The 26036-nt window shown below is 52.5% G+C and overlaps 1 protein-coding gene across 6 annotated transcripts in view; it reads left to right on the forward strand.

Moving 5' to 3' along the window:
- The window catches only part of DLGAP4 (DLG associated protein 4), a 150935-nt gene that overhangs the window by 110591 nt on the left and 14308 nt on the right, over window positions 1-26036 (forward strand). Inside the window, exon 1 of one of the 6 annotated variants that reach the window (XM_042021648.1) lies at window positions 7-52. The exons of the other annotated variants lie outside the window; for them this stretch is intronic. Within the exon in view, the coding sequence (XP_041877582.1) occupies window positions 22-52 (31 nt within the window). The 5' untranslated portion in view covers window positions 7-21. Of the gene's footprint in view, window positions 1-6; window positions 53-26036 lie in introns of those variants that run through there. 6 annotated transcript variants of the gene reach the window in all.

Genomic DNA, 26036 nt, shown 5'->3' on the forward strand with positions numbered 1-26036 from the left:
CCGCCCCTCTTTGTGTCTCCCATGGCTTTGTGTCTGGAGCTCCTGAGGCAATGTGAGTGACCGCGCGAGCGGGGGGCCGAGCCGGGCCCTGCATGGCTGCGGGCGGGGGTGCCGCCCCCTCCTCCCTCGCTGCTGCCGCTGCTCCGCCGCTTGCCGGGCCCGCCGCCCCTTCCGCTTCCCACGCGCGTCCCGGGCCTCCGCGGGAGCGGCGGGGCCGCCCCGCTCGGCTGGGGCTGGGCTGGGGTGTGGGGGCCGCTCCATCCTCCTCCTCCTCCCCCGCATGCCGCCTGCGCCGCGGGGAGCCGGGCCCGGGCGGGGGTGGGCGCTGCCCCGGTGCCAGCCCCCCTGTGCCCGTCCCCCGGGGGCCGTGCGGGGTCAGGCCGGTGCCCGGCCCGGTGCTTCAGGCCCTGAAGGAGTCCCTGGGTGCCGCAGGGAAGGAAGCGGCGCCTCGCTAAATGCGTTCTCCGCTGGGGGACACGGGCCCTTTCTTTGGAGAGGCGTTCAGATTCTCCCTCCCCTGGAGAAGAAAAGGGAATTGTCTGGGCGAGGCACGGAGCTGAAGGCTGACATTTCGCAGCGCAGCGAGCTGGCACCTCCCGGCCAGAGCTGGCTCTGAAAAGTCTCTTTTTTTAGCCTGGGAGAACAGGTCCTGGCTGAAGGTACCTGGTGTGGTAGCCCAGCCTGGAGCCGCCCGCCCTGTGCAGGAGTTGAGGCTGAATCCCTCGGGATTTAACCGCAGGTGCAGCTCGGCGTTGGTGTGCCTTGCAAGAGGGTGGGGATGTTAAGGTTGGTTGTGAGCAGTGAGTAAATGTAGCTCTTAATTTCCGCTCCGGTCTTGATTGAGAGGCTCAAAAAGGAGGATTGTTTGCAGGATGCTGTTGGTAGGACTAACATTAGTTAGTCTGCAAAGACCTTGACCCCAGGGTGTGCAGGAAATGTCTTTGAGATGTGACTGGAATTAGGACCTCTGAATCCTAGGCTGTAGCTTGTCACTTGCGGGAGGAAAAGAAGAAAAGGGAGAATAAAAAACCCCACAGCATGTGGCATTGAATTCTAAAATAAATTCCGATCATGTGGGATGATAACAAGCCAGATTGCCAAGTCGTGTAAGTTGGCAGACTTGACTCCAGAGGGTCCAAATTACTTTGCTGGTAATTGCTCTTCCAATAGGCGTTTGGTGCTATGAAGTTACATGTTCTTGAAGGGGTGGAGAAAAGCATAGCTATTGATCAAATTCAGTCTGCTTGCCTTTCAGATAAAGTACTGATGTGTGTCCGTACCCAGATATTCAGAGGAGGGTTATCTGTAGAATTTGTCGGTTGTTGGCAGGTGTGGAAAACCTAAAAACTCATCTTTAAGGTGCAAATGCCGAACTGCCACATGCTATTTTTGCATCTAGCTTGTTGCTTCCATCCCACTTCTGTCGTGGCAGTGTAAGTTTGGGGTGCAGCTGGGGACCCCACGATCTGTAGTGTGGCCCTGGAAGTGCTGGAGTGGAACTGCTGTGCACTGTGCCAGCCTGGAAAGGACAAGGAGACCCTGGGCAGCAAAGGTGATAACGGAAGAGCTTGGTTTCTGTGAAATGTGGGTTGTCTGTCTGTCAAATCCAATGGGATTTGGCAAAGCGCGATGTGCTGGGAGCCCCACAGGTCCCTGTGTGGAAGTGTAGCCAGTGTCCCAGCACACGTTGTCAGCTTGTTTTGCTCGCAGCTCTGTCTGTCAGTCATTGGGTAGTCGGGTGCTTAATCTGTGTGTGCAGTTTGGATTTGTGGACACTTCTGACTGCTCAGCTCCAGGTTATTCTGCTGCTCCATGGCTGTGTTCCTAGCTGTGCATGCTGCCAGAGCAAGAGAACTTTGAAAGCTTTTAATGGATAACTAATGACTGTCAGGCGTTCGCGAACAGCTGTGTGTCAGTTCTTGTCTCTGTATGGATTTTCTTGTTGTTTGAGCCCAGACTGGGATCGTTTGGAGTGAACTAGTCACTGGACTCTGTGAAAGTCACTCTGTGCCACTTTAATTTTTCTTGTAACCCACTTCACGCACACCTGCAGAGGGAAGCCTGCAGAGCCTCAGTGCAGCAGGGTTTGTGCCTCTTCAGCTGATACTCCTGCTCTGTGCAACCTGCACAACAGCCTCAAATATTTTTTAATGGATTGAGGAGGCATAATTGGATTCAGAGCAGTGCAAGTTACAAGGACATATGTGAGTTGGAAGGATTAAGGCTGTGCAGGCTGGTGGCCTTGTTCAAGAAAAATCCACTTTAATTTCTGCAGTGAAAAGTTGTCAGTGTGTTTCCTATCAGAGCAGATTTAAAAGGGAGGGGAGCAGTGCTAAGTATGATTGCCGTTTGCTGTGAAAGGCGATTAGAGTTCAGGCTGTCAGATAAAGTTCTGTGGTGGCTGGAGTTGGGGATGGTGAATTTGGGTCTCTCCAGAAGAGCTCATGGAAAAATGAGTTTCTTTCCCTTCTCTTCTGGTCTCCCACCTGGAGGAAGAAATGGGGTGCAGAATGACACCAAGGTTTGACATAAGCTGCCTTTAAACCGTCAAAAGTTAAACTATTTGCAGATGGGCCAGTTTAGGAGAGGAGAAAATATTTAGAAATTCTGTCCACTTCAATTTATCTTGCAGAATTAATTAATTGCTGGCCCTTTGGTGCAGATGGGTGCGTTAAGTACCAACCTTCTGTCCCCTGGAGAAGCAAGAGGACCAACAGCCCCACGGCTGAAGTCCTGAGCTGGGCCTCAGCCCTGGGCTTCACTTCTGCTCTGCCAGGGTCTGGCTGGTGAATGCAAAAGGCACCATTGCAAAAGCATTTGTGATTTTCACTGAAAACAGTGAGGTAAGTGCTCAGATCCATCTGCCCACATGAGTCTGGTCTCTAATTAAATGGGCAACTTAAGGCAGGGCAGTCCCAGTGTCTGCATGGCTCAGCATGGGCTGCTGGTCTGCTGTCACAGAAGGTGACAAGCATTGCTGGTCCCCCAGGACTGGACACTTTGATTTCCATAGAGGACAGGGCTGTGGGTTATGCACTGCCAGGCCTCTTCCCAAATTTCTATACATCTAGGAACACAGTTGAGTTCTGATTCTCTCCTCCTTCCCTCCTTGGTGCTGAGCTTAGACTCGCAGTGTGAATTGCTGGTGAAGGCAGAGGGGCACGTGCACCTACTGGGACACGGGCAGGGTGCTCGATGCCCATATAGGTGCTGCAGCATCACCTGAGCAGACAGGGCACACAGGAACTGGGTTATCCCCACTGCTCTGCAGGGTCTCAGAGGGTCAAGTTTGTCAGCTCCTCTGGGAACACCAAGAACATGAAACCAGTCTCTAAGGGAACTCGCCCGAGCCAGACTGTAGCTCGGTGCATCAGGCAGCAGTGCTCGAAAAGGAAACGGTGAATGTGCATAAGTTTTAAACCTTAGCATTAGTATTTGCATCAAGGATGTGTTGACAATCAATCTTGTGTATCCTATTTAGTGCTCTTCATTAAGACATCAAGGTTTCACTGCGGTGATCTTTTCTGAACCTAGTTCCAAGAGATCAAAGCTTAAGCTGCTGTTTTGTCTCTCCAGTTTGAAGTTTGACCAAGAAACTTGAGTGGTGAATGTTTCAAAGGTAAATTCTTACCTGTGGTGCCGGTCTGTCAGAGCTGGAATTAAAGTGGAGATCAGAAGTTGCTTATGCCTTTCTCCTGATGCACTGTCATAGTGCAAGGTGATGTTTGATGAAAGCTGAAAGCTATTTAAGAGTTGATAAAAGGAAATTTTTATTGTGAGTTGTTTTCATAAGATTAGTCAAACTTCTAAGTATTATTTGTCTTGTTTTGTTTCTATTCTGGGAGTGGTTGAGATCTACTTGAACAGAGCCCAGCCAGGCATTTGCTGTGTGCAGGAGGGATCTCCAAGCCTAAACTTCCTACCCTGAGTGGGCATATCTACAGCTGCACTGAATTGGAAGTTAAAATTGGGAAGTTAAAGCATGGATGCTGCATCCCTCTTAGGCCTTACACGTAAGCCATCTACCTGTGTCTGAAGCCAGAGAAAGTGTCCCAAAGGCTGCTGTGGAATTTTCCCCAAGGGAGTCCCCCGACCCTCCTGAAGGCCCTCGTGAGGAGCCGTGTCCGTGCTTGCCTGCCAGCCTGGTCAGCGCTGCTCTGGGGAGAGCAGCATGTGCAGGACAGGTCATGGGCCAGCACGCTATGCCAGGGCTCTCAGGTCACTGGAGTGGCTGTTGTGTTGGGAACCCTCCTTCCCCTTGTTTGAACCCTGAGGCTTTCCAGTCCCTCAGCGTGCCCCAGACACAGGGACCCGAGTTACACCACTCCTGTGCAGGAGCTCTTCCGGGCTTCGCTGCGCTCTGCTGAGCAGCTGCCAGCCTGAGCTGCCGCTCCAGCAGCAGGCCCAGGCTGGCAATTCTGGCCCCTCAGCACTGCTGCTCTGAGCACAGCAAGCTCCCTGGCAATGCAGGACTGCTGTGATGCCCAGCCTTGTACTGCCAGGGCTGGAACTTCCCAGGGGAGAAGGTGGCTTTGGGGAGACGGGTGCTGGTGGAATGGAGCTGGAGAACTTCTCCCAGTGCCTGAACCAGTGTTTAATCTGATCCCTGGGAAGTACAGGGGTGTTGCACCTCCTGAGCTCCTGGTTCTGGAGAAAGCAGCTACTTTATTTCCAAAGTATTGGGTTTCAGTGGTGCTGAGGTTCACAGCATGCCACGAGCCAGGCTGTGAGCGGGGAATCCTGGATGCTGGGAGGCAGAGCCCTGCTCACCAGCAGCCTGTTGCCTTGGCCACGGTGCTGCTGCTGTTGGCCTTTGTGCTTGGCACAGGTTCAGTGTCAGCTGTCACCCTGCAATCTCCTCTCTGCTGCACTACCAGCAGTGTGGTGCCACACATTAACTTTTATCACTGCTCTGTTGAGGGCCCTGCTGGAGATGAGTGCTGCAGAGTAGCTGGGTGCTGAGGGGAGGCTGCCAGAGCAGCCCTCCAAGCCCTGCTCCCTCCCAGGAGTTGTTCTTGCACGAGTCAAACACTGAACCAGGCTGACTGGGGGAATCAGGGCTTTGGGGAAGGCAGACAAAGGCCTGGATGGAGCTGTGGCTGCTGTGACCATGCCTGTGTGCCTGCTGCTGTGAATGCTGCTCGCTGTCAGCCATCCCCGGCCAGAAGGGATCCCTGCTTTGGGTGTTCATCTGTGTGAAGCTTTAATTCCTGTTTGTAGCATGTCAGAACTGATGAAATTAAAAGATAGAAGGGTTAAAAGATAGAAGGGAGAACACCTTGAGTGGCATCCTCAGGGCAGCAGGGCAGGGACCAAGGACCAGCCTCTGCTCCCAGGCAACCAGCAACAGGATGACAGGATATTGTCCTTAAGCTGTTTAGGTTGGACATTTGGAGGAATTTATTCATGGGAAGGGTGGTCAGGCATTGGAAGGGCTGCCCAGCGAGAGGGTGGAGTCCCCTTCCCTGGAGGTGTCCAAGGAAGGACTGAACGTGTCATTCAGTGCTCTGGGCTGATGATAAGGTGGGGATGGGTCACAGGTTGGACTCGGTGGTCTCAGAAGTGTTTTCAGTGATTCAGTGATTCTGTGACAGCAGGAGCGGGCTGGGCCCCGGGAGCCTTGGGCTGGAGCTGAGAGATGCCCAGTGCTTGCAGGACGCGTTCAGAGTGGATTTCGCACGGGTGCACAAACGGGACGGGGAGTGTGCCGCTCCGGGGGTCGCAGCGGGAGCCGGCGGGGTGGCCCCGGAAGGGTCCCGGTGTTGGGGGCGGCTCCGGCCCGGCCCCGCTCGGGCCCGGGCGCTCCCTGCCCGGCGCCGGGCGCGCTTTGCGGCCGCCGCGCTTTGCAGCAGGGCCGTAGGGCGAGGTGAGCGCCGGCCGGGCCGAGCCGAGCCGGGCCGCTCCTGTGCGGGCCCCCGGCGAGCCGCCCCCGGGGCACTGCGGGAGCCGGGCCGGAGCGGGGCCGCCGCCCCGGGGAGCGGCCGGGGCAGGGCTGTGCTGGGAGAGCTCCGAGTCGCGCTCCGAGAGCGCTCTGGGCTCTGTCAGTGTGCAGGGACACAGCCCCAGGCTGTCCGGGAAAGGGAATGGAGCAGCGGGGGAGGGCTCAGCCTGGAGAGGAGGCGGCTCGGGGGGCACCTTGTGGCTCTGCACTGCTCCCTGAAGGGGAGGGGGCAGCCGGGCTCGGCCTCTGCTGCCAGGGAACAGGGACAGGAGGAGAGGGCACAGTCTTCATCTGCCCCAGGGGAAGTTTGAGTTGGACATCAGGAGGAATTTCTTCCCGGTAAGGGTGGTCAAGTACTGGAATGGGCTGCCCAGGGCAGTGGTGGGGTCATCTGGAGATGTTTAAAGAAAGATTGGACATGGCACTCAGCCGTGGTTTAGTGGACAAGGTGGTGTTCGGTCACAGGTTGAACTCGGTCTCAGAGGTCTTTTCCAACCTAATTGATTCATTGATAGCAGTGTGCTGTCCAAAGGGAATGGAAGCACTGCCTGTCCTTTCCCCCATCCAGGCTGTGCTCAGTCCCAGAGGTAGCAATGCCCAGCTGGCACCATCCTGCAGTGCCCAGCACCCATGGGTTGGGTCCCCTGAGCTCTCTGTGGCACAGCAGAGTCCAAGCTAAGGAGACTGCTCCAAATGGAATAGAACCAGGCCAGCCATCGCTGCTGGTGGCAGCAGTAACTTTGAAGCACTGTCTGCTTTCTCCTGGCAGTGCTATTTGTGCGCTTACCTTTGATTTATATTCTTTTTTTCAACATCTCTGAATATCTTGGGTGTTGAGGGAGGCAGCTCTAAAAATAACTTTAGAGGCTGGTTATTTCCAAAGCCGTTATTTCTGCCTCTGCCTGGTTCTTTCCCTTCTGTAGCTAATGGCTTTTTCTGCTGCTGCAAGGCCTGGTTCACACAGAAAATCATGTTTTCTGCTCTGTGCTAGTTCTTGCTCTGTTAGCAAACATGCTCTGGGTGTGGGTGATGGTGTGTGTGCGGGCAGCAGGTGCATGTGATTGCAGTTCTGGGTGAACGAGCTGGTGGAGCAGGAACACTGAGTCCAGAATGTACTAAAAAATGAACACGAGCCTTTTGAAGGGTCAATCTCCACCATTTGGAAGTTGGAGCCACTCGGGTGCAGCTCTGCAGAAGCCGTGTGCCAGAAGGTATCTGCTCTTTGAACCAGCTGTGCTCAGAGGTGACAGTGGCTCGAGGAAGTCCCATTGTCCTGTTCCTCAGGCGTGTGCCAGAGGATGGCTCACGTTTAATGGTGAACCCCAGCCGCTGTTAGTGCCTTACCTCATGTTCTGCTGCTGAGTGTGAAATAACCTCCCCTGACAGATGCAGAGGCTGGTACAAGGGTTGTGTACAAAAACACTCACTTGCATGGATTATGACTGAAAAATGCTTCTGCTGTGGTTGAGGGTACCTGTTAAATCTAATTAATCCTAATTCTTACGGTGTGATGCTTTCCAGCATCTTTTTTTTTTTTCCCCTAAGGTGACTCAGTTTTAGGCAGCTGTGCCTCTTATCAGAGAGCAGCTGCCAAGCAGATTGCTGCCCTGCCTCCACATGCCATGAGTGTGCCAGTACAAGGGACCTGTGTGCTCTGCCTGCCCTGCTAGCAGTGAGTGCCTCACTTTCCCGTGGAATTGCAGGAGAGGAGCACAACAGGGCCACTCCCAGGAGCTGTGGGAAGCAGCGTTCCCCGTGGAGGTTTAACCTCCAGTGTGTGCAGAGTTGCTGTGCTCCAGTGGCTCTGTTGGGTGCTGCTCTCCTCGCTCCAGGTGCCCTGACTTTGTGCTGTGCCTCACACCTTCGGGCTTCCTTTCTTGGGAAGTTTATGCTCAGCTTGTTCCTGGCCTGCTGCAGCTTTTAGGCTTGATTGAGAAAAGAAAAATACGGTGAGATTGCGGCGTGTCACTGGTGTTTAATGGGCTGAATGTATGGCCAAAGTGGAGGTGCCTCAGGCTGAGAGCCTGACTGTGGAACACTCCAAGCAGCTGCTCTCCCTGGGGAATTCCTAGAGCTGTGTGTTGCTTCTGGCCACTCTGGAGCAATAGAGAGTTACCTCATCTCTGGGACTGCAGCAAGTGCTTCCTGGTCAGCGTGCACCCCAGGATGGGGAGTGCAGATCAGCTGGAGGCAGATTTGGCACTGGCACTAGCTGAGATTGCTCCTGTGTGTCTCTCATTTGGAGATTGAGAACAAAACAACGTAGATATTTAGAGGGTCCAGTTCTTGTTCATATCATCCATTCCAGGCCCTGTGCTTCATCCCTGAAGGTGGAGCCTTAGCTGGTGTGAGTCACTGTGGATTGGCGGCCTGGGGTTGGTTTCTTTTGTGTGTGCCCCCGCACACGTGTGTGTGCTAATTGTGGCAGGCTGAAAGGCACCTCAGCTTGGGGGCTCTGCTTGAGCTGAAGTGCTGAGCAGCCTCCTAAGCATGTGAGCAGGCTCCAGTGGAGAGGAGAACTTGACAGGAGGGGAGATGAGAAGTGATCTCTCGGATCCAGGCTGTGCTCAGCATTCTGTGAAGCTGGGAATGCAGCTAGTGATATCATGGGTTTTCCAGTCTACAAGGGATTTTATATATATATATATATATGTAGTTTGGGGTTCACCTAGCAAGCTAAAAGCAAGGGTTTTATTGTTACAACGATGTCTTTTTTATAACAGCTTCTCTTATTTCTGCTAATTACTATGGTTCCAGCCACAAAAGAGCTTTCTTGTTCTAATTGGCCTCCTCCTGTTTCAATTCAGTTGTGTTGCTATGTCACCATGGAGACAGTTGTGATGTCACGAGATGTGGCATCACTGAAAAGCGGCTGGGAGGCAGTTGCTCACGTTCCCCCTCACCCCATCCACCCCGGTAATCAATAGCTGGAGTAGAAAGCAGAACAGCTCAATAGACTTCAGGGAAGATACGGGGCTTTGAAATGAGCCTGAATTACAGCTGTGATTTGAAGGCTGTTTCCAGAGTGGTGGTGGCAGAAAAGATCTCATATACCCTCCTTCTCAAAACTGTCTCCATCTCCTTGTGTGTTGCTGAGCTCACTTAAATGCCAGGAAACCCCAGATGTCCAGCAGTTGCTGTGCTTGGGCCCTGTTGGCAAATGCTTGTGGTGCTAAAAACCCAGGCACCTACTGGGTCACATCCTGGGCACAGCACCAGGATTGGTGCTGCTGGGCTGGGGGACAGGTACACTGAGCTTTGTCAGCCCTGACATCAGTCACAAAAGCTGGTGTTTCACCAGGGTGTGACTTGGAAGAGCTTTTTTGGGGTCTCCTGCCTTTGCAGCACTTCTGAGAGAGCTGTTTCCTCTGTGGAGAGCAGCCGGTGGGGTGAGCTGGGTGATGAGACCAGGAGAGCCAACACGGTCTGTGTGAGCTCAGCAGAGGTGGGGATGTAGCAGAGAATTGGGCTTAGTTCTTGGCTTAGTTCTACCCTTTGCCAAAACGATGGGGACTTCCTATTTCCTGAAATACCATGATCTGTCACCGGAACACTGTGAGGATGTATTCTGCTCTGTACTGTCTTTGCTGTGCATTTGTGTTCAGCTTTATTGTTTTTAAATTTTTTTGTAAGGAGTCTAGTTGGGAGCATGGCACAGTGTACTCGATCCTCTGCCTCGAGCTGTAATAGCCTACTCAAATATTAATTAACTTCCTCCTGATTAATGGGAGGCAGGGTGGTGGCAGTGCCTGGCCTGGCAGGCAGGCAGTTGATGCTTTGCAGTTATTTCTTGGTGTGATAGGGGGCTTTGTCATACCTGTCACAGAAGCTTGTGACCTGTGACTGTTCTGCCAGCAATGCTTGATTTTAGGGCATGGACATGCGGGTTTGCCCTGTTTGTGGGGTGTCTCTGGGTGAGATTGGGGTGCTCTCCTGGTGCTGCATGCTGGTCCCACTGCTCAGCAGGGACCTTGTGCATGGCACCTGCACATTTTGGCTGGGGCTGCTCCAAGTTGCCATCTCTCCGGGCTGACACTTCCTTGGCAAGTACATCAACTCCCTTGAGCTTTGCTTGCTTTAAGCAACCTTGTATTCAGGCAAAAAGGACAGAACTTCATGTAATGTGGAAGCTGAAACAAGTTGACTTTTTCAGCGTGAGAGAAAATTTTGGCTGTTTTCCTGAAAAGATCAAAACTGTTTTCCAGCAGTTCTGCTGATGGACTCATCTTTTTTTTTTTTTTTTTTTTTTTTCCCTTCTGGATTGCTAGGTCTTCAGGATGAAAGGCTACAACAGCTTATAGCATGAAGACAAAGGCTTTTTTCACCTTGTCTGTTCCTTGAAACATTTGATAGCAGTCCTGTTCAGGAGAAAAATGTGGCTGAAAGGCCAGTTGCTTTCGAATCATGTTAATTTATAGTGCTGCTGTTTTTAAAGTAGCTGCTGTCTGGCTAAAGATACTAAAATCTGCTTTTTAACCAGCATTGCTTAAAAAAGCAGAGGGTGGGACGTGTTTTCATTCTCTCCTGACACTGGTCACATCTGTCCTGGTGGCTGCAAGGCCATTCCAAGGCTACTTGGCTCTGACTTCCAGCACTCCAGCTACTGTAGAGGAGAAAATAACTGCATGGAGGTCTGAGATTGCCGCTGTTCATGGCTGCAGTGGGCAGACAGAGGCTGCTCAGGAAAGGAGTTAAAAGCTCACCTCCAAACTGTGCGTGGTGTGGAGGTTTAGCTGTGTTGTAGCATGTTGTCCATTTTCAGTGCGTGTAGAGAACTATATCTATGGGAAGGGTGAGATGAAGTTTCCCTTAACACAGCAAAACAAGTAATTCCCAAGTATTTGGAGATTTCCATTAAAGGCTATGAATAGGTTGCTTCCTGGAAGGAAACTAGTCCTTCTGTCCTTACTCGTGGGCTTGTCTAAACAGTTAACCTCATCAAATTCCTTTATTACATGAGCAAGTCACTGTGAAATGGCTTATTCTCTCAGAATAAGACTCTGTGGAGTTCCTTATCCCCCCAAATTTGGGCCCTAGAGGATTAACTGATAGCTGCTTCCCCTTGCAGGGCTGCACAGACCCCCTGGGCTGCAGTGCAAGTGTTTTAACTGTGCAAATGCATTGGGTGATGTCCTTGCCCCTGTGCCAAACCCCTTCCCTGGGAACCTACAGGTTCCTTGAAGCCCTCAGGTGAGCTCAGTTGGCCTCTGAAAAAGGAAAAGAAGGAAAAGCTGAGGTGCCAACCAAGGCAGGCTGAGTGCTTGAGGATGGGAACAGAAACATAAAACCTAATATTCTGCAAATTAATGTGGTGTCCTGCTGAGTTCCCTGGAATTCAGACCTGTCATTTAAAAAAGTTTTAAAAGCTGTCTTTGCAGAAGATGGTCACCTACAGGGTGGTAAGCAGTGTCCCAATGAGTGAGTGGACACTGACAGTTTTGCAGAGTAACTGCAAAAATATACAAGATCCAGGGAAATGGCATTCCTGCCTGAAAGATAAAGTAGTGAAAATTGCTACAAGTCTCTCTGGGCATCTTCCCAGCGCTGACGTTTCAGGCATTCTTGCAGCAGGAGCTGGTTCAGGGTTGTGACACTGAGTGCTTGTTCAGATTGCTTGTTTCCAGGTCCTGGCTTGCAGCAGGCATCAAATTGTTGTGTGTGATCTCTGATAAAGGCTGTGAAACCAGAGCTGCCTCATCCTGTTGCAGCCATGGCCTGGTGTACTCCTATGCAGGTGACAGCTCCTGCAAGCATCACCCAGAGATGGAGGTTAACGAATGTGGATTTGTGCTCAAAGCAAACAGAAGAAGAGGCTGCAGAGCTGGCAGATGCTCTTAAGCAGATGAGTAGAAAAGTGAAGTTACTCAATGTGTGGAAGCCTCAGGTTCCCATCTGGGCCAGCTGCCACACAGGGCAGCACTTTTCCCTTGGTGTCTCTTTACCTCTTGGTAGCTGGTCAGTGAGTTGCAAAAGACAAGAGAGTCCTTCCTGCTGCTTTGGAGAGAAACGCATTTGCTCTTTGTATTGTCTGTGCTTTTCTAAGCCCTCAGTAGGAGGAGGATACCTCAGTGAGCCAAGGTGCCTGAGCTCTTTACACTCAGTGAACTCTGTGTGCTGATGTGGGGTGAGCACAGAGTGGGCAAGGGTGGCACTTGGCTGCTTTCAGTCTTAAAGATCTCCTTGTCTAGCCAGGGACAAACCTCAGGGCTATGAATCACTTGTGTGTCAGTAGTATTTGCATATTTTAGGCAGCCTTGCTGCACTGTGTGTTGTGCAACGATGTGAGAAACTTTGAAGCTGGGAGGGAAGCACAGCTGGCAGTGCTGTCAGGCACCTCTGTGCTCCTGCTGCTGAAAGCTGAGCTGGCAGTTTAACTCTGCTCAGGCTGGCTGGTGCTTAATCCTGTTGGCAGGATTGCCAGGAACTTGGGAATGGCTGGTAAACTGGAAAGCCTGCACACCTGGCCACAGAGGCAGGGCAGCCTGGGCCAGTGGGAAGTGTCCCTGCCTGTGGCAGGGGGTAGAATTGGATGGTCTTTAAGGTCCCTTCCAACCCAAATCTTTCTGGGATTCCAGGTGACCTCCAGAAGCCATAACCTGTGCTTAAGCCCATGCCCAGGTTTTCCAAGTCCTTTGAGGTTTTCCTGGAGAGGGAATGCATTCAGGAGGAGGCTGGCCTGTGCTGGTTTGGGAATGCCTGTGTGTGCTGTGCTGCACCGTGGGCACCCCTAAGCTCACCTCTTCCACGTGTTCTCTCTTGCACTTGGCTTCAGGTTACCAACAGACTTCTTTATTTGAAGGGGCAGTGGCTGCTGTTCAGCTGGCCTCTTGTACTGAGGTTCCCTGAGCCATCCATCTGTACCACAGCTGATTCCTGCCAGACCTGGCCCCGCTCTTGGAGCGTGGTGCTGATGGCTGCCTAGATTTGGAGCTGGCCATGTGTAACACGTCGAGGTCCAGTGCACAGGCTCGGAAGGCTGCCAGTGGAGTTCTCTTGCTGGGAAGCACTGACTGCAGTTTTGAGCTCTTGGTTGCTGTTTTCCTCCATCTCTAAGTGGTAAAGGTCAGAGTTGGGGTTTTCAAGCAGCTACAGTCAGAAATGTAGGCAGGAAATAGTCCAGCAGGGAGCTGCTGAAGGGGGAACTCTGCATGTTCTGCAGTGGAACTTGTGCATATGGGAACTCTGGTCTCTGCACAGTTTCTGCATGTTCCAGTAACTAAGAATTGAAGGTAGAACTCATTTTTCCTCTTGCAGGTGAGATATATGAATAAATTCCTTAGCTGGCTTTATGATGAACTCTCACTGATAAGCAAGTGAATTTCCTTAGTAAGAAGTTTCTGATTGGGAGGTCTGATTTTTCTAGTATTGATAAAGCAGAGTGCTTAATACACCTGAACTGCTACCTGGTATCCTGTTAGGCACCAGGGCATGAAAATCTGGGCCCGTGTTCTCAAACATACGGGAAATGACTCTTCAAGTGATGTGATTCCAGCTCTGCACCTGCTCCTCAGAGTGCAGCTGCTTTATGGTGTGTGCTTTATGGTTGTGTTTCTGGTCTTGAGGCGCAGCAGGTGCTTGTTGCTCACCTTGGTGGGCTGCACAGAGATCCCCACAGAGCTCACTGGCAGGAAGGGGGACAGGGGTGGGAAAGTGGGGGACAGATGGGTCATCTTAATGTAGGGAAACCTACACTTGGTATTAGTTTGGGGATTTTTGACATGTGGTCTCTTTCCAGAGTTTCAGGTTGTGCCTTCTGGTTTGCTCAGTTTGTCTTCTTGTTCCCTGGTACCTTCAGGGAGCCAACAGGTCAACAATCCCTCTGTCCAGGGGCTGCGCACTCCAAATGCCGGTGGGACATGGCAGGACAAAGTCTGACTTAAACCTGCCCCAGCTGGCCTGAGGGCTTTTCAACTGCAGAAGCAATTATTATTCCATGGCATTGCTCTTTGCGCTTTATTGCTCTTATGCCTAACAGTAACCAAGGGCTGTTCTGATCCTTACAGAGAATATACATTGTATGTGGGAAATCTAAGTGTCAAATAACTTGAGTGTTTTAAAACTCCTGACATCTGGTGTGCAAGAACCAAAGCCTAAAGCACAGTGGTTCATTCTGGCAGGGGCTGCTGAATTAAACCATGGCACAGTTCTCTCCTTAGTTTCCTGAGAGCATTATTCCTCTGATAACTGACTGGATAAGGAACTGCAGGATCATTTGCTCAAGGGAGCCCATCTCTAGCTTTAGGAAGTGCTGTATGTATTGAGGAGGTGGAGTACTTCTCAGCTGCCTGGATAGGCAAAGGACAGGCATCCTGGGATGGAACTGATGGAAGAAAAGGCAGCCGGGTGAGGCGAGGCTTCCAGTGATCATGTGAATTCATACCCTGTTAAAATCTCCTCTAAATCACGTTCATACTGTAAGATCACTGCAGAAGTGAGCAAAGAGAAAGCTCAGACTGAAGTCCTTAAGATGAATTCCAGGGTGCTTTTAGTTTAGAAGGGGGTACTCGGCCTCCCAGTCCATTCTTGACCACTCACTGAAATGCTGTGTGCACATCTGTGCCTGCAGAACTGGGGTGCACTGGTGCTCCTGTGGAAAATTCGCCAGCTTAGCCAAAACTCCCAATATAGTTGTATCAAGATGTTTCCTTCAGCACTGCCATAGCTTGAACTCTGTCCCTGAATTCTGAACAGGGAGCACTTCTGAAACAAACTGAATAGTCCTGGGGGGTGATGTCGTGCCAGGCACGTGTCCTGCCAGACAGCAGCCTGGGAGGGTGTGCTGGATTTGGGATGTCATCCTGGCTCTCAGGACAGCTGGTACTTAATCTAACACAATACTAATATTTGTATTGCAGATTGGAACATGCATGGGTTCCAGACCTAGAGAAACCAAAAGTTACCTGGATGTTCTGTCCTTTGTGAGTGGAATGGTAACAGAGCTCAGACCTGAGCCCTCCAGCTCCCTGCGTTGGGGTGGGGGCTGTGGGTGCCCATCTGGCACCTGGGCATGGGCAGCTCAGCACCAAGGGAGTCAGGTGAAGGTGGGAGGCAAAGGGCCCTGGCTCTGCTGTTCCCAGCCCTGAGCTCTGCTGCTGTCCCTTGGCTCTGTGGCGGTGACACTCGTGTGGCAGTGTGGAGAGCAAGCACACTTCAGTGTTCTGTATTGTGCCACCCTGGTCCTGGGCTACTCTTTCGTTTTCCCTTTGAGCTCAGCAGCTGTGACTGCGGTCCCCTGTTTGTGGATCCTGTCACACGAGCTCTGGCTGTGTTACCCTGTGCAGAACACCTGTGTTCTCTCAGTGGGCTCCGTGGTGCTGGAGCACTGCCAGTGCTGGCTGCCCGGTGTGAGCTGCCAGGGCAGGCACATCCCCCTGCAGTCAGGAGGCTGTGCTGGCCTGAGCTCTGTCCCAGGGCTGGCCTGTGTGTCTGTAAGGTGCCTCACTGCTGTTACACCCTCTCCCCACGGATAAGGCATTCCTGCTACAGGGAGAAGGAGGCCCAGCTTCCACCAGGCTCTAGAGCAGCTGAGTCAGATGTCTTGTCAATTAATGTAATTAACAATTAGCTGAGGAAATACCTCCTGTATCTGTCTTTGTGGTTGTGTCTGTTAGTGGCCAGAGTAGGAGGGGACAGTGCTGTGGTACCCAAGGGAGGTGGCACCTCACAGATTCTCCCAGGTGTGTTGCAGCACAAGCTGCTGACATTGCAGTCCGTGGAAATTTCCTGGTGGAGATGGATGGTGCAAACTGCTGTGAGTGCAATAACCCTGCAAGTGCTCTGCTGCTCCCTCCAAGCCTACTCACATCCATGTTCCCACAATTAGATAACTGGCCACGCATCTGTTTACAAAGCAGTATCCAAAATAACGTGTTGCTGTGTTGTTTCCTCAGCTGGGCTGTGTGTCATGGTTACAGCTGAAGAATAGAACTGAATCCCTTGCTAAAAGGAGGTTGTTTTTCTTTTTTTCTATGGCTGCTTTAATGCAAAGTTGTCTTCCCCATCTCAAGCCTTGGGCTTGTAGGTATGAAGCTTGTCTGCTGTCATCTCATAGGCATCCTGTGTCTGCTGCATGTCTGGGACAGGAATAGAAATGCCCCTGAGAGCAGGATTCGTTGTTGGTGTGATGGTGGTGCTGGAGGCACCAGCCACAGCATGTGGGGAATGGGCACTGTGGGAAGGGCTGGCCAAGCTGCCCTGCCTCCCTGAAAGGACACAAGAGGCTAATCCCAGAGCAGCTGGCACCTGCAGTGGGTTTGGGATGCTCCTGGAGCAGGTGGAGCCCCACCCTGCAGCAGCGTGGGGGCCCTGTGGGGCAGTGGCTGCAGGGCAGCAGCGCTTTGGGCCCCGCGTGTTTCTGGGGTGCACAAGCCCCCCTTGGACTGGGGACCAGGCACAGGCTGGAGCAGGCAGGAGCTGCCAGCTCTGTGCCATTGGAAACATTGGAGAAGTCAGATGTGAAAATTAAAGGCACTTACTCGTTGTTGTCCCACCTCTTTGCTTGCTGCAGTTTACCATTCATTTATCTTCAAAAGTGTTTGTGGTTGCTTTTGGCCTTGGAAAGGATGTTGGGGGATAAAGGACATTTTTTGTCTTGCTATCATACAGTGACAGAGCTGAGAGCAGTGGTTTTTTTAGGTGTATTGAGGAGGACAATTATTCCTGCAGTATGAGCTCCGGGTCCCCAGTAACCTGGGCTGCAGTGGGAGTTAAAGCACTCCCTATTTCCAGCACTGGGCAGGACTTCTCCCCGCTGGATCGGTCTCTTGCTGACAGCAAGTTCACAGTGCTTATCTTGCCTGGCTGCCAGAGCCCTACAGAGGAGATGTCTGGTGGAGTCATCCTGTTCCACTGACCTTCATCTTCAGTCAGTATCCACTGCGTGTGTCTTGAGGCTTCTGACACGGCCCAGATCCAAGAAACCTGACTGGGCAGCTCTTCCTCTGAAACAGGGCCTCTGCTATGTAAACACCCCCAGTGTTCTCTTGAAAGTGCTTTCGAGGAAAATGTAGCAGCAAGGGTTGGGTGGGTTTGTTCCCAGTGTGGTGTCACCAGCATCAGAAGTGACCCCAAGTGCACAGTCCCTGTACAGGTGACACTGAGACCACTGTGTGTGCTGAGGGTCTGTGCCTGGGTGTGCTCTGTGCTTCACCCTGGAGTGACAAGGGCAGAGCAGTGTCCTTCTGTCCTTCCCAGCCGTGTCCCCCTTGATGGCACCATGTTCTGGTGTATTTTGCCACAGGCTGATGGAGGATTCCTTCTGGCAAACAAACCCCTTGAGCAGATAATTGGAGACCTGCTCCTTGATCCCACCCTTGTATCCCACAAGCTCACTGCTGCTCTGGGGCTGTGTCTGTGCTCACTGTTGGGTTATTTTTGGCTGGTGGTTCTTGTTTCACGAGGCCACTTCAGGTGAAAGCACTTGCTGGACTAATGCCAAGTAGATGACACAGTCAGTCTGTCCTGGGAGGCCACAGTAGCTGTTCTCAGCAATGCCTTTGAGCTGAACACAGCAGAGGCCGTGCTGGTGACTGCCCTGGAAAGCCCTGCATCCAAAGATTGGCATTTCGCTATTCCTAGGAATTTCATCCTCCAGCTGGTCTGGGGGTTGGACAACTGGCACGACAAGGAGTGGCTGCTTGAATGCAGTAATGCATTCCAAGTCTAAAATTGTTCCCAGGCCAAGTGTGGGGAGATGGCCAAGTGGAGGAATAACTCCAGCCCTGGGCAGTCTTCACAGTTTGGCTGGGATTTTCAGAGAAGTGTAGAGGTGGGATTTTTCCCGGAGAACTGAAGGCAGCATCATTTCCTTGGTGTGTCAGCTCTTAGTAGTCAGGTTTTAGAAATCTTGAGCTGGTTCTCCAAAACCCTTTTTGGCTCTGGTTGGGTGAGGAGGTGTCTGCAGGGAGCAGTTTGATTTGTTCCCTCCATCTGCCCTTGCAGGAAGAACTTGCCCTGTGTGCCTTGGAGCTAGAGCTGTGGCCAGAGCTGGGACCTGGGCTGGGAGCAAGGGGAAGGATGGGTACGGACATGGTTAGAACATCACCAGCCTGCTGAACCTCTGGGTGTGTTCAAAGGCTGGCACACAGCTCCTGGGCAGGGTTGTAACTCTGAAGACCTGTAGCAAAAGCCCCATAAATTCCTGTCAGGAACGTCACTTGGACTGATGTTTTCTGTTAGATTGAGTCCAGCAGATCCCGTGGTTTTGCTGTGGCCCCGCTGCACTTCCTGGTTAGGTCACTTTAGAACTGACAAAGGTGCTTGTTTGGAGCAGGGGCTTGGCATTCCTGAGCCCCGGTGCTCCTTGTGGTGAGTGTGCTGGCAGGGAGAACTGAAGAGGAGCAGGAAAGCAGAGCATTGTGGATAGGCATCTTTCACGGCTGCTCATGATGTGTTTAGAGCTCCTTGGACTATGGAATTGCTGGGCTGGTGTGTTTTCCAGGAGGCTCTGGAGGCCCTTCAGGCTCTGGGAGACAAGTGAACACTGTTTTGTGAGAAGGTCCCATTGCTGTGCTTGAGCAAGAAGTGGCTTCTTCCAAAGACACCTCTGGTAAACTGTCTCTTACGGGAATACCTTCAAAACAGTCTGGCTGGATCATTCTCATCACCTTTCTTAAGCCACTCTAAATCACTTGTTACCTGCTCCCTACCCCACCGTTCACCCTCTACCATCCAGTGCCAAGCCACAGATGAGGAAAAGCAAAAATGCATGTGCTTCACCTGCTGGTTGGTACTTGGTGTTAGCAGGTGAAGTCCTGGGAGGAATATTTTGGAATATCCTGCAGAACACCCTAAGATTTCAGGATTTGGTGTGGATGGTGTTTATTTTGTAGCTGGAGTTATACAACTGCTAAGGTCAAAGGAGTGGAGGGAGAGGAGGTCACTAATTTGGAAACAGGAATAAATATAAGCTAGGTGGGAACTGAAGCCAAGAAGGCTTTTGGCACATAGCTTCCAAGGCAGGAAAATGGTCTGTTCCACAGTGAGCAGGTTCCTGAAAGCAGCAGGGGATGCTCTGGTGACGTTTAATGCTTTTGCTGGAGGCTGGGGTTTGCTGATAACGCTCCTTGGAAGGCCAGGGAGTCATTGTCACATTCTGAATTCCAGACAGCGGGACAGAAGGGAGTAGGTCCCAGTGCCATGGGAACAGCATGACTAAGCCAGTGCCTTCAGCTCTGTGGCCTAAAACTGAATCAGTTCACTAGATGTGGTGAATAGAGCTGTGCTCTGGCCTCTCTTGTGTCCCTTTCCTAGTTCATAGTCTCAGATCCTTGGAATATCTTCATGGCAGGTTCTGCAGGCTGGAGGGGCCAGCTGTGTGGGCAAACAGGTCCTGCACCCCTGAATCCAGACCTGCTACCCATACTTGTGGCTAAGTGGTGGTCTGGGCTCTGAACTTGAAAGCTTATGGGGACTCTTCAGGCCTGTGAACCAGGAACGTGGTGTTTTGGAGCCTGCAGGAAAAGCAGACCGAGCTGTGAAGATGCAGGCTTGGTGGTGGCTGGAAGCTATGTAGGTCACAGATACTGGAGCCTCAGATGTGCTTGGAGAAAGCTCTGGGTGCATGCCTGGGATCTGCTGTGCTCTTTGATTTCAGAGCTGGAGCTGCACAGTGGCTCTTTTGTCAGATGCCTGCTCGATTCCTGAAAGGATTCCAAAAGTGCCAGGTTTGCTCCGGATACCCCCTCCCTTGGGGTATCCATTGTTCAGGGAGTGCTTGTGATACTTGAAATTCTCAGGGAATCAGAGCTGGGGACTCTTGGCCTCTGGGAGATCAGTGTGAGCAGTGGCACTGGGGACACATGGCACTGCTCGTCTGTGTGCCACTGTCAGCAGGGAGGAAAGCTCTGTGCTCCGCAGGGTCCATGGTTAGTTCAGGTGGGAGCCCTCGGCAATGCAAGCAATGAGCACGGCTTTCCAAAGCTTCCTGGCACCCTACCCAAAGGGAATAAAAGGTTGGAATATTTGCTTAATTGCCTGCTCTGTGTCTGAGGACTCCCTTCCTCTCCAGAACAGACCAGACTGCTGCAACAGCTGAACCACTGTCAAATTTAATGCTAATGGAGAGGGAGCAGCCTGCTACAGCCTTTTCTGTGTCTGTTCATGTGATTTTTTTTTTTAAATCTTATGGATAATGCCATGTTAAACAGTGAAATAGAATATGGAGGAGCTTTCTCTAACATGCAAAGCTTGTCCTGTGCCTCAGCCAACACAAGTTTCCCAGCAATTTTGACTTTGATTCTTCCGTATTAGCATAGTGTTGCCACATCTTGGTTTGTACATACTTAAGGGAGGAAATAGCTTCAATTGAATCTGGCTATTAAAACCTCTTGATGATTGTAGCTTTGAAGATGTAAATCTCGATGCTGGCTGTCTGACAGCCACTGTCCAAGTGGAAAGAGTGTTGGCTAAAGGCTGGAATTTTTCACTGGGAGATGAGTCCAGCCTGATGCCTTCCCATCTCCCTGTTCAGTGCTGTCTCCCCAGCTGCTGACACATGTGCTTTCCCTGGCCCTATGGCTACAGGGTGGGGTTTGTTTTCCGCTTACAAAGAATCCCTCGTCATCTGGGTGTGGGGAGGGTTTTTCATAATGTCCTGGGAAAACCACCTCTGCTGCTCCTGGTGGCATCACCGAGTGCTCACCCTTGCCTAAAACAGCGGAATGTCTTCCTGTGAGCAAGGGAGAGTAGCAGATATCCTGCATCAGGTAAAATTCGGGATACAGTATCGGAGAATTGTGATAAAAATCCTGATGTTAAACAAAGTGATGGAGGAATTAATTCTTACCTTGAGGGGGGTTTTGTTGGCAGCAATGGTGGCAGTTTCTCAAAATTTTAGGTAGGCTACAGAATTGTTGGCTGCTTCTGTTCTTGGGGATGGAGCAATTCCCTGGGAGCCCCATTTGTGCTGGGGAACTCGGCGATTGCTGCCATCAGCACAGGCCTGTTCCTGTTATCACACTCTGTGCTGACAAGCTGCTGGCTGCCATCAGTGTTTTCAGCACCCTCTTGGCCAGCTCTTCTGTGAACAGTGTTTAGTGGCACACTTAAAATGATGGTAACCCCTCCACCCAGCTTCCAGGACTGTCCACCAGTGGGAATGTGCCAATAATGTCTCAGCAACTGGGCAGTGTTTGCAAAACCTTCCGTGGACCACGCTGTGGGCTTGGTTCCTCAGAGCTCTAGGTGTGATTCTGCTGTAGGGGAGCAACTCCTGTTCCTGGAGCCTTCAAGAAGTCCTGGATAAAGTGGTTCCTGGTGGGCTGGGGGTGGTCCCTGGGCTGAGAGGGAGGCACATGGGGAGTCCCACAGGGTCACAGTGCTGTGTGTGCCATGCTGGACTGACACGCTCACCTTTCTGAGATGGCAAAACTTGGGTTATTGCACTTATTTTTGTGCTCAAGGTGCAGCTTGCTGCCTGTACAGGGAGAACTTGAGATGCGTCTCCTGTGACACGTGAGCAAATGCTTGGGAATGACTGGATTTGGGGCTTCAAGCAATCAGCATAACCTAAAATAGCCTGTTTGAGCTGCTGAGCTCTGACACAGACAAGAAGAGATTCGGTTTGCCATGGTTTCCAGCCATTTCTGGCCATATGGATTTTGACTGGCTGTGACTTTGAGGAGGTGTGTTGAGATTCCCTGGACTTCTGCAGTGGCAGGGAAGCGAGTTAAAAGCATCCACATATGCCATCTTCCAAGTGATGTGGCAGTGCATGAAGTGATGGTGAAGGGAGAGGATATTTCATGCAGTGCATCATTAGCTGGTGGAACTTAATTCTGCAGGAGATTCTAGAAACTGCTAGCTTGGAGAAAAACTAAATCGGCCTCCCTAATTGTGCTAAACACCTTGATGATTAATGCTAATACCCTCGGTGCACTTAGAAGTGGCTACAGCAGTGGGTGCATGGAGGGTTTGCCATCCTTCCTTACCTGTGTCCTCCGAAGGCATCCCCCACTCCCCACAGTTTGCTGCTTTGCAGAGCAGCAGGATGACATCCCATGTGGAGGAGGGAAAGGGGAGCAGCCTGTGACCTGGTGGCACTGGCTAATTCCTGTCTGGTTTACATCTGTGCCCTAATTCCATGTCTGTGCTGGGTAACCGTGAGCAAATCTTGCAGAAAGGGCAGCGTTGAACAGGGAGGGGGGTGCAGGGACTGGTCACTGCTGTGGGATGGGAATTCTGTGGCACCTGGTTCAGCCCAGTTCCCTTCCCTTCTCTTCCTGTTATCCATGGGCTGGGATGTCCCATGCCTCTCTCCTAGAGACACTCAGGGCTGCAGAGCCCAAGCCAGCCCAGACACAAAGCTGCCGAGTGCAGTTGGCAGAACAGACCCTGCAGTCCCAGGGCGGCGGAATCGGCATTTTGGGGCTGCCACAGTGAGTGTTTAAAAGCAAGGAGGGATGGGGCCTGCCTGTAGTAAGTGCTGTTCCTGAGAAATACTCTCTGGAATGCAAATCTCTGGATATCTGCAGTTGTGTTTTCCCTCTCCTGTTCTGCTAGCAAGCCCCTCTTGTCTCTGACCTGCTGGCTGATGGTGTTAGAGCTGCCCTGGGCACTGTGTGGTTGTGCTGCTGCAGTGACCACCTGTGTGTGTGGTCGAGTCCAGTGGACATTTCCTTGTGCTGCTGCTGAGCTTTTTTTGCCACATCTGGGTGAGATGCTGCAGGCACAGGTCTCTGCATCAGGAGGGTGAAGTGGATGATGCTTCAGTGCATCAGCAGAAAGGATTGCTGCTCTTGTTGTGGCAGCACCTTTCAGCACAGCTTGTCTCCCTGTCTGAAGAGCTTTTGGCTGATACGTGCTCACTAAGCTGTGGTCCATACAGTTCTGAACTGGTCCTGGTATCCCCTGGAGCCCTGGGAGTGGAGTGGTGGCGTGCTGAGCTGCTGGGCAGGCTCTGTGAGGTGCTGTATGCTCCAGTCTGTCCAGTCTTGCATTCTCTTACCTGCCCCTGGCTGCAGGAAAGTCCATGTGACCAGTTCCAGTGCCAGGAGCTGATGGAAGTGCCTGCTCTCTCTAGCAGTCCTCTGTGGCACAGTTCAGAGCTGAGCCCCTTCCTGATGGCCCTCTGAAGAGGACAGGCTGCTCTGTGCAGATGTGTGGGCAGGGTATCTGCAGTGCTTCCTTGCCTTCTGCAGAGGTAGGACAAGTGGCAGTGTGGGTTCTCTGTGTTCCCTATTCCCCTGTTCCTGGTTCCTGTGTGCACAGAAAGGTTTCGGCCCCTATCCTGGCATCCCCACTCTGCTGCAGCTGGGGAGCTGCTCCCTCCCACTGTGCCTGCCGTGGCTCAGGCCAGGGTCAGAGCCCTGTGGAGCTGTGAGTGAGGAGGTCCTGAAGTGAGGATGAGGTGTCTGTAGCAAACAGGCTGCTGGGTGATGCAGCAAGCCCTGGGCCTCATGGCTTGGTGGCTCCTTAGCACTGTGGGATGCATTTCTGCATCCTCTGCACAAAGGCCAGCAAGGAGAAATGGTGTGCCCTTAAAGCCCAGCTGGGCTCCTGTTGTCCAGAGCCTTGCACTCCTATGAAACCTGCCATGGGATTGGAATGCCACTGGCCCTTCTGCCATGACCTCTGCTCACCACCCTGTGCCGCAAGGTGCCCGTGTCCAGGGGCCTGGCTGAGAAAGGGCTGTGCCTGGCCACGGGGATGGAGCTCCAGGCCTGCCTGGGTGGGCTCTCAGCTGCTCTGGCAGCCCAGGCTCTGCTGGAGGGGCCAGGCAGGATCTGGCAACAGGAGGAATTGCTGGTGACTCTGTTGTGCCCACCTGGCAGGACAGTCCAGGTGCTGCTGGGCACTCTGGTGCTGCATTCCTGGTGCAGGGTCCTGGGCTGGGTGGACACCAGGAGTGTGGCTGCTGATCAGAGACCCCAGGGCTCTGGAAGCTTGGGCTCCCACTAACTCTGCTGCTTCACCTCTTTGGTGTGAAAAGCATCAGCCCTCACTAGTGAGGGTTTTGGGGGGGGGTAAGCACACCCTGAGGAGCACTGAACTGATGGACCATCCCTTCAGTCCAGCCCCTCTGTGGAAAAAGTGTGTGCCAGCACTTTTGGGCAGTGAGCTGGCAAGGGACCCCGTCCCTGGGGATCAGGCACCCCCACCCATCAGAGATGCAGTTCTGCTCCTCCTGGCACCGTGCTCTGGCTTTTCTCTTCCCACTCGGTGACTTCTTGAGGCAGAATGGTTGGGTTTGGGGACCTTGGTGGTTGTTAGTGAATTAACCCCTGGGGCAGGGAGAGGCATCGAATGCTCTTTTGGCTGCTGCCCTGTGCTGGCTGGGTTGGAGATCTGTCTGAGCCCCCAGGACAGAAGGACACTGGCTGGATGTGTGGCTGGAGCAGGGTGGAGCTGCTCACCATGGCTTCAACTCACTTTAAAACCCCTGACAATCGCTTTTGGGAGGGTGGGGAGAAATCCCAGTATCTCCTCTAGCCCACTCAGCAGCTCCAGTGTCAGCTGCTGCTGCAGCTGGGTTTGGGAGTGCCTGTGGCTGGCGTCCCCTGCAGCATCTGCTGTGGCCCTGCTGACTCTGCAGCGGGCTGTGCTAAAGAGGGATGGCCAGAGCTGCCAGGAGCCAGCAGTGTGAGGTACCCTGTTTTTAACCCCAGCACTCTTGGAGGGTGTCTTCTGTTGCTTCATGGCTCTTTTAAATTCGTGACCTTCTACAAGAAGCTTTTTTTTTTTTAACAAAAGCAACCTGCCTTGCCTTCCCAGTATAACATTTCTCAGTGTATCAGTGCTCGTTATCATTTCTGTGCTCAGGAATTTGAAACTGGAGCCTCTCCATGATGCTTAAACTTCTGGTATATTGAAAAATCCAAAGTCCCTCATGTAAAGAGTTCACAGCCATCAGCCTTTCCTGCTCTGGTTAAATGTTCCCTCCCAAAATACTGGGTCTATGGTTAGAACTGGCTGCTGGGGCTCATGCAGCCCTGAGTGCCCCTGTGCCTGCCCCAGGCGTCCCTGGTCACCCTGTGTGGCAGCTCTCCCTAAGGGCATCTCAGTCATAGTTGACCAGAGAACACAAATGGTTGTGCAGAGCATTTTGTGGTGCATTTCTGGATGAGAGCTCTACTGTTAGTCTACACACACAGAGCTGATGTTCAGAGAGAGCCCTTTGCTTCTGTATTTGCTTCTGACTGCAACATTTGAGAGATGCTGCCTTGAGTTTGAGGTCCTTTTTCTGCAGATCTGTCCAGTCCTTTCATTTCAGTGATATGCAGGAACTTGCTGTACTTGGCAGTGGTCGGACAAGTGCAGGGCAGCCCCTTTTTTCCTAACACCAGGTACCAGATGGATACTTGGGTGATAAAATACTGTCCTGCCAGCAGAGCCTTTGGGGTGTACAGGTGTGCTGGACCTGAACAGGAGCAGGGGGTAACAAATCTCTGACAGCTGTGCGCTCGCTTGGAGCAGCAGCTGGAAGTGTCTCCCAGCTGGGCAGCCAAGAGCTGTTGGCACAGGTCTGTTTAGTGCTGTGCCAGCCTCTCTGGCTGCTCAGGGAGGGCTTTGAGGAAGGCGTTTGCTTAAAGCTGAGAAGTCATTTCTTTGTGTAACAAAATGCCAGATAGGTGAAGTGCAGTCTGCATACCCGGGCAGGCTGTGCCAAGGGGGAGCTGCAGCGTGGGTCAGGCACGTGTGGGGCTGGGGGGAGGCTGCTCCCGGGGGAGGCTGCTCCCAGAGGAGCCTGTGTGGGAGCAGTGGTGCTCAGGAAGGGCGTCTCCCCTCTCTGTGCTTACCTCACAAGTGAGTTGATGCTGTTCAGGGGGAAATGGCCACTTCCATGGGTCAGGAAAAGTGGCTGGGGTGTAATTCTGAGTGAGGGCTGCTCACCTTCTGTAGCTGCTGGCGGGAACAGCTGCAGTGGTCAGAGGGACACTTCTGCCTTGGAGTGTCAGGGTGTGACCCCAGCCCGGTGCCCCTCACCTCTCCTTGGTCCCTGCTGCAGACCCACCCGCCCTGTGCTGTGCTCCCTAACACTGCTGGGGTGCTCCTGCCTCTGCCTGGAGTCCCGGGGCTGGGCGGAGGGTGTCCTGTGGCACAGAGCCCAAGGCCTGGCTCTCTGTCCTGGGAACAAGAGCGTTATGTGGTGGGACAA

The sequence above is a fragment of the Corvus kubaryi genome, unplaced genomic scaffold (assembly GCF_017639235.1).
Source record: "Corvus kubaryi isolate FWS band 111438036 unplaced genomic scaffold, C.kubaryi_AGA036_p1.0 37157, whole genome shotgun sequence".
Lineage (NCBI taxonomy): Eukaryota > Metazoa > Chordata > Aves > Passeriformes > Corvidae > Corvus > Corvus kubaryi.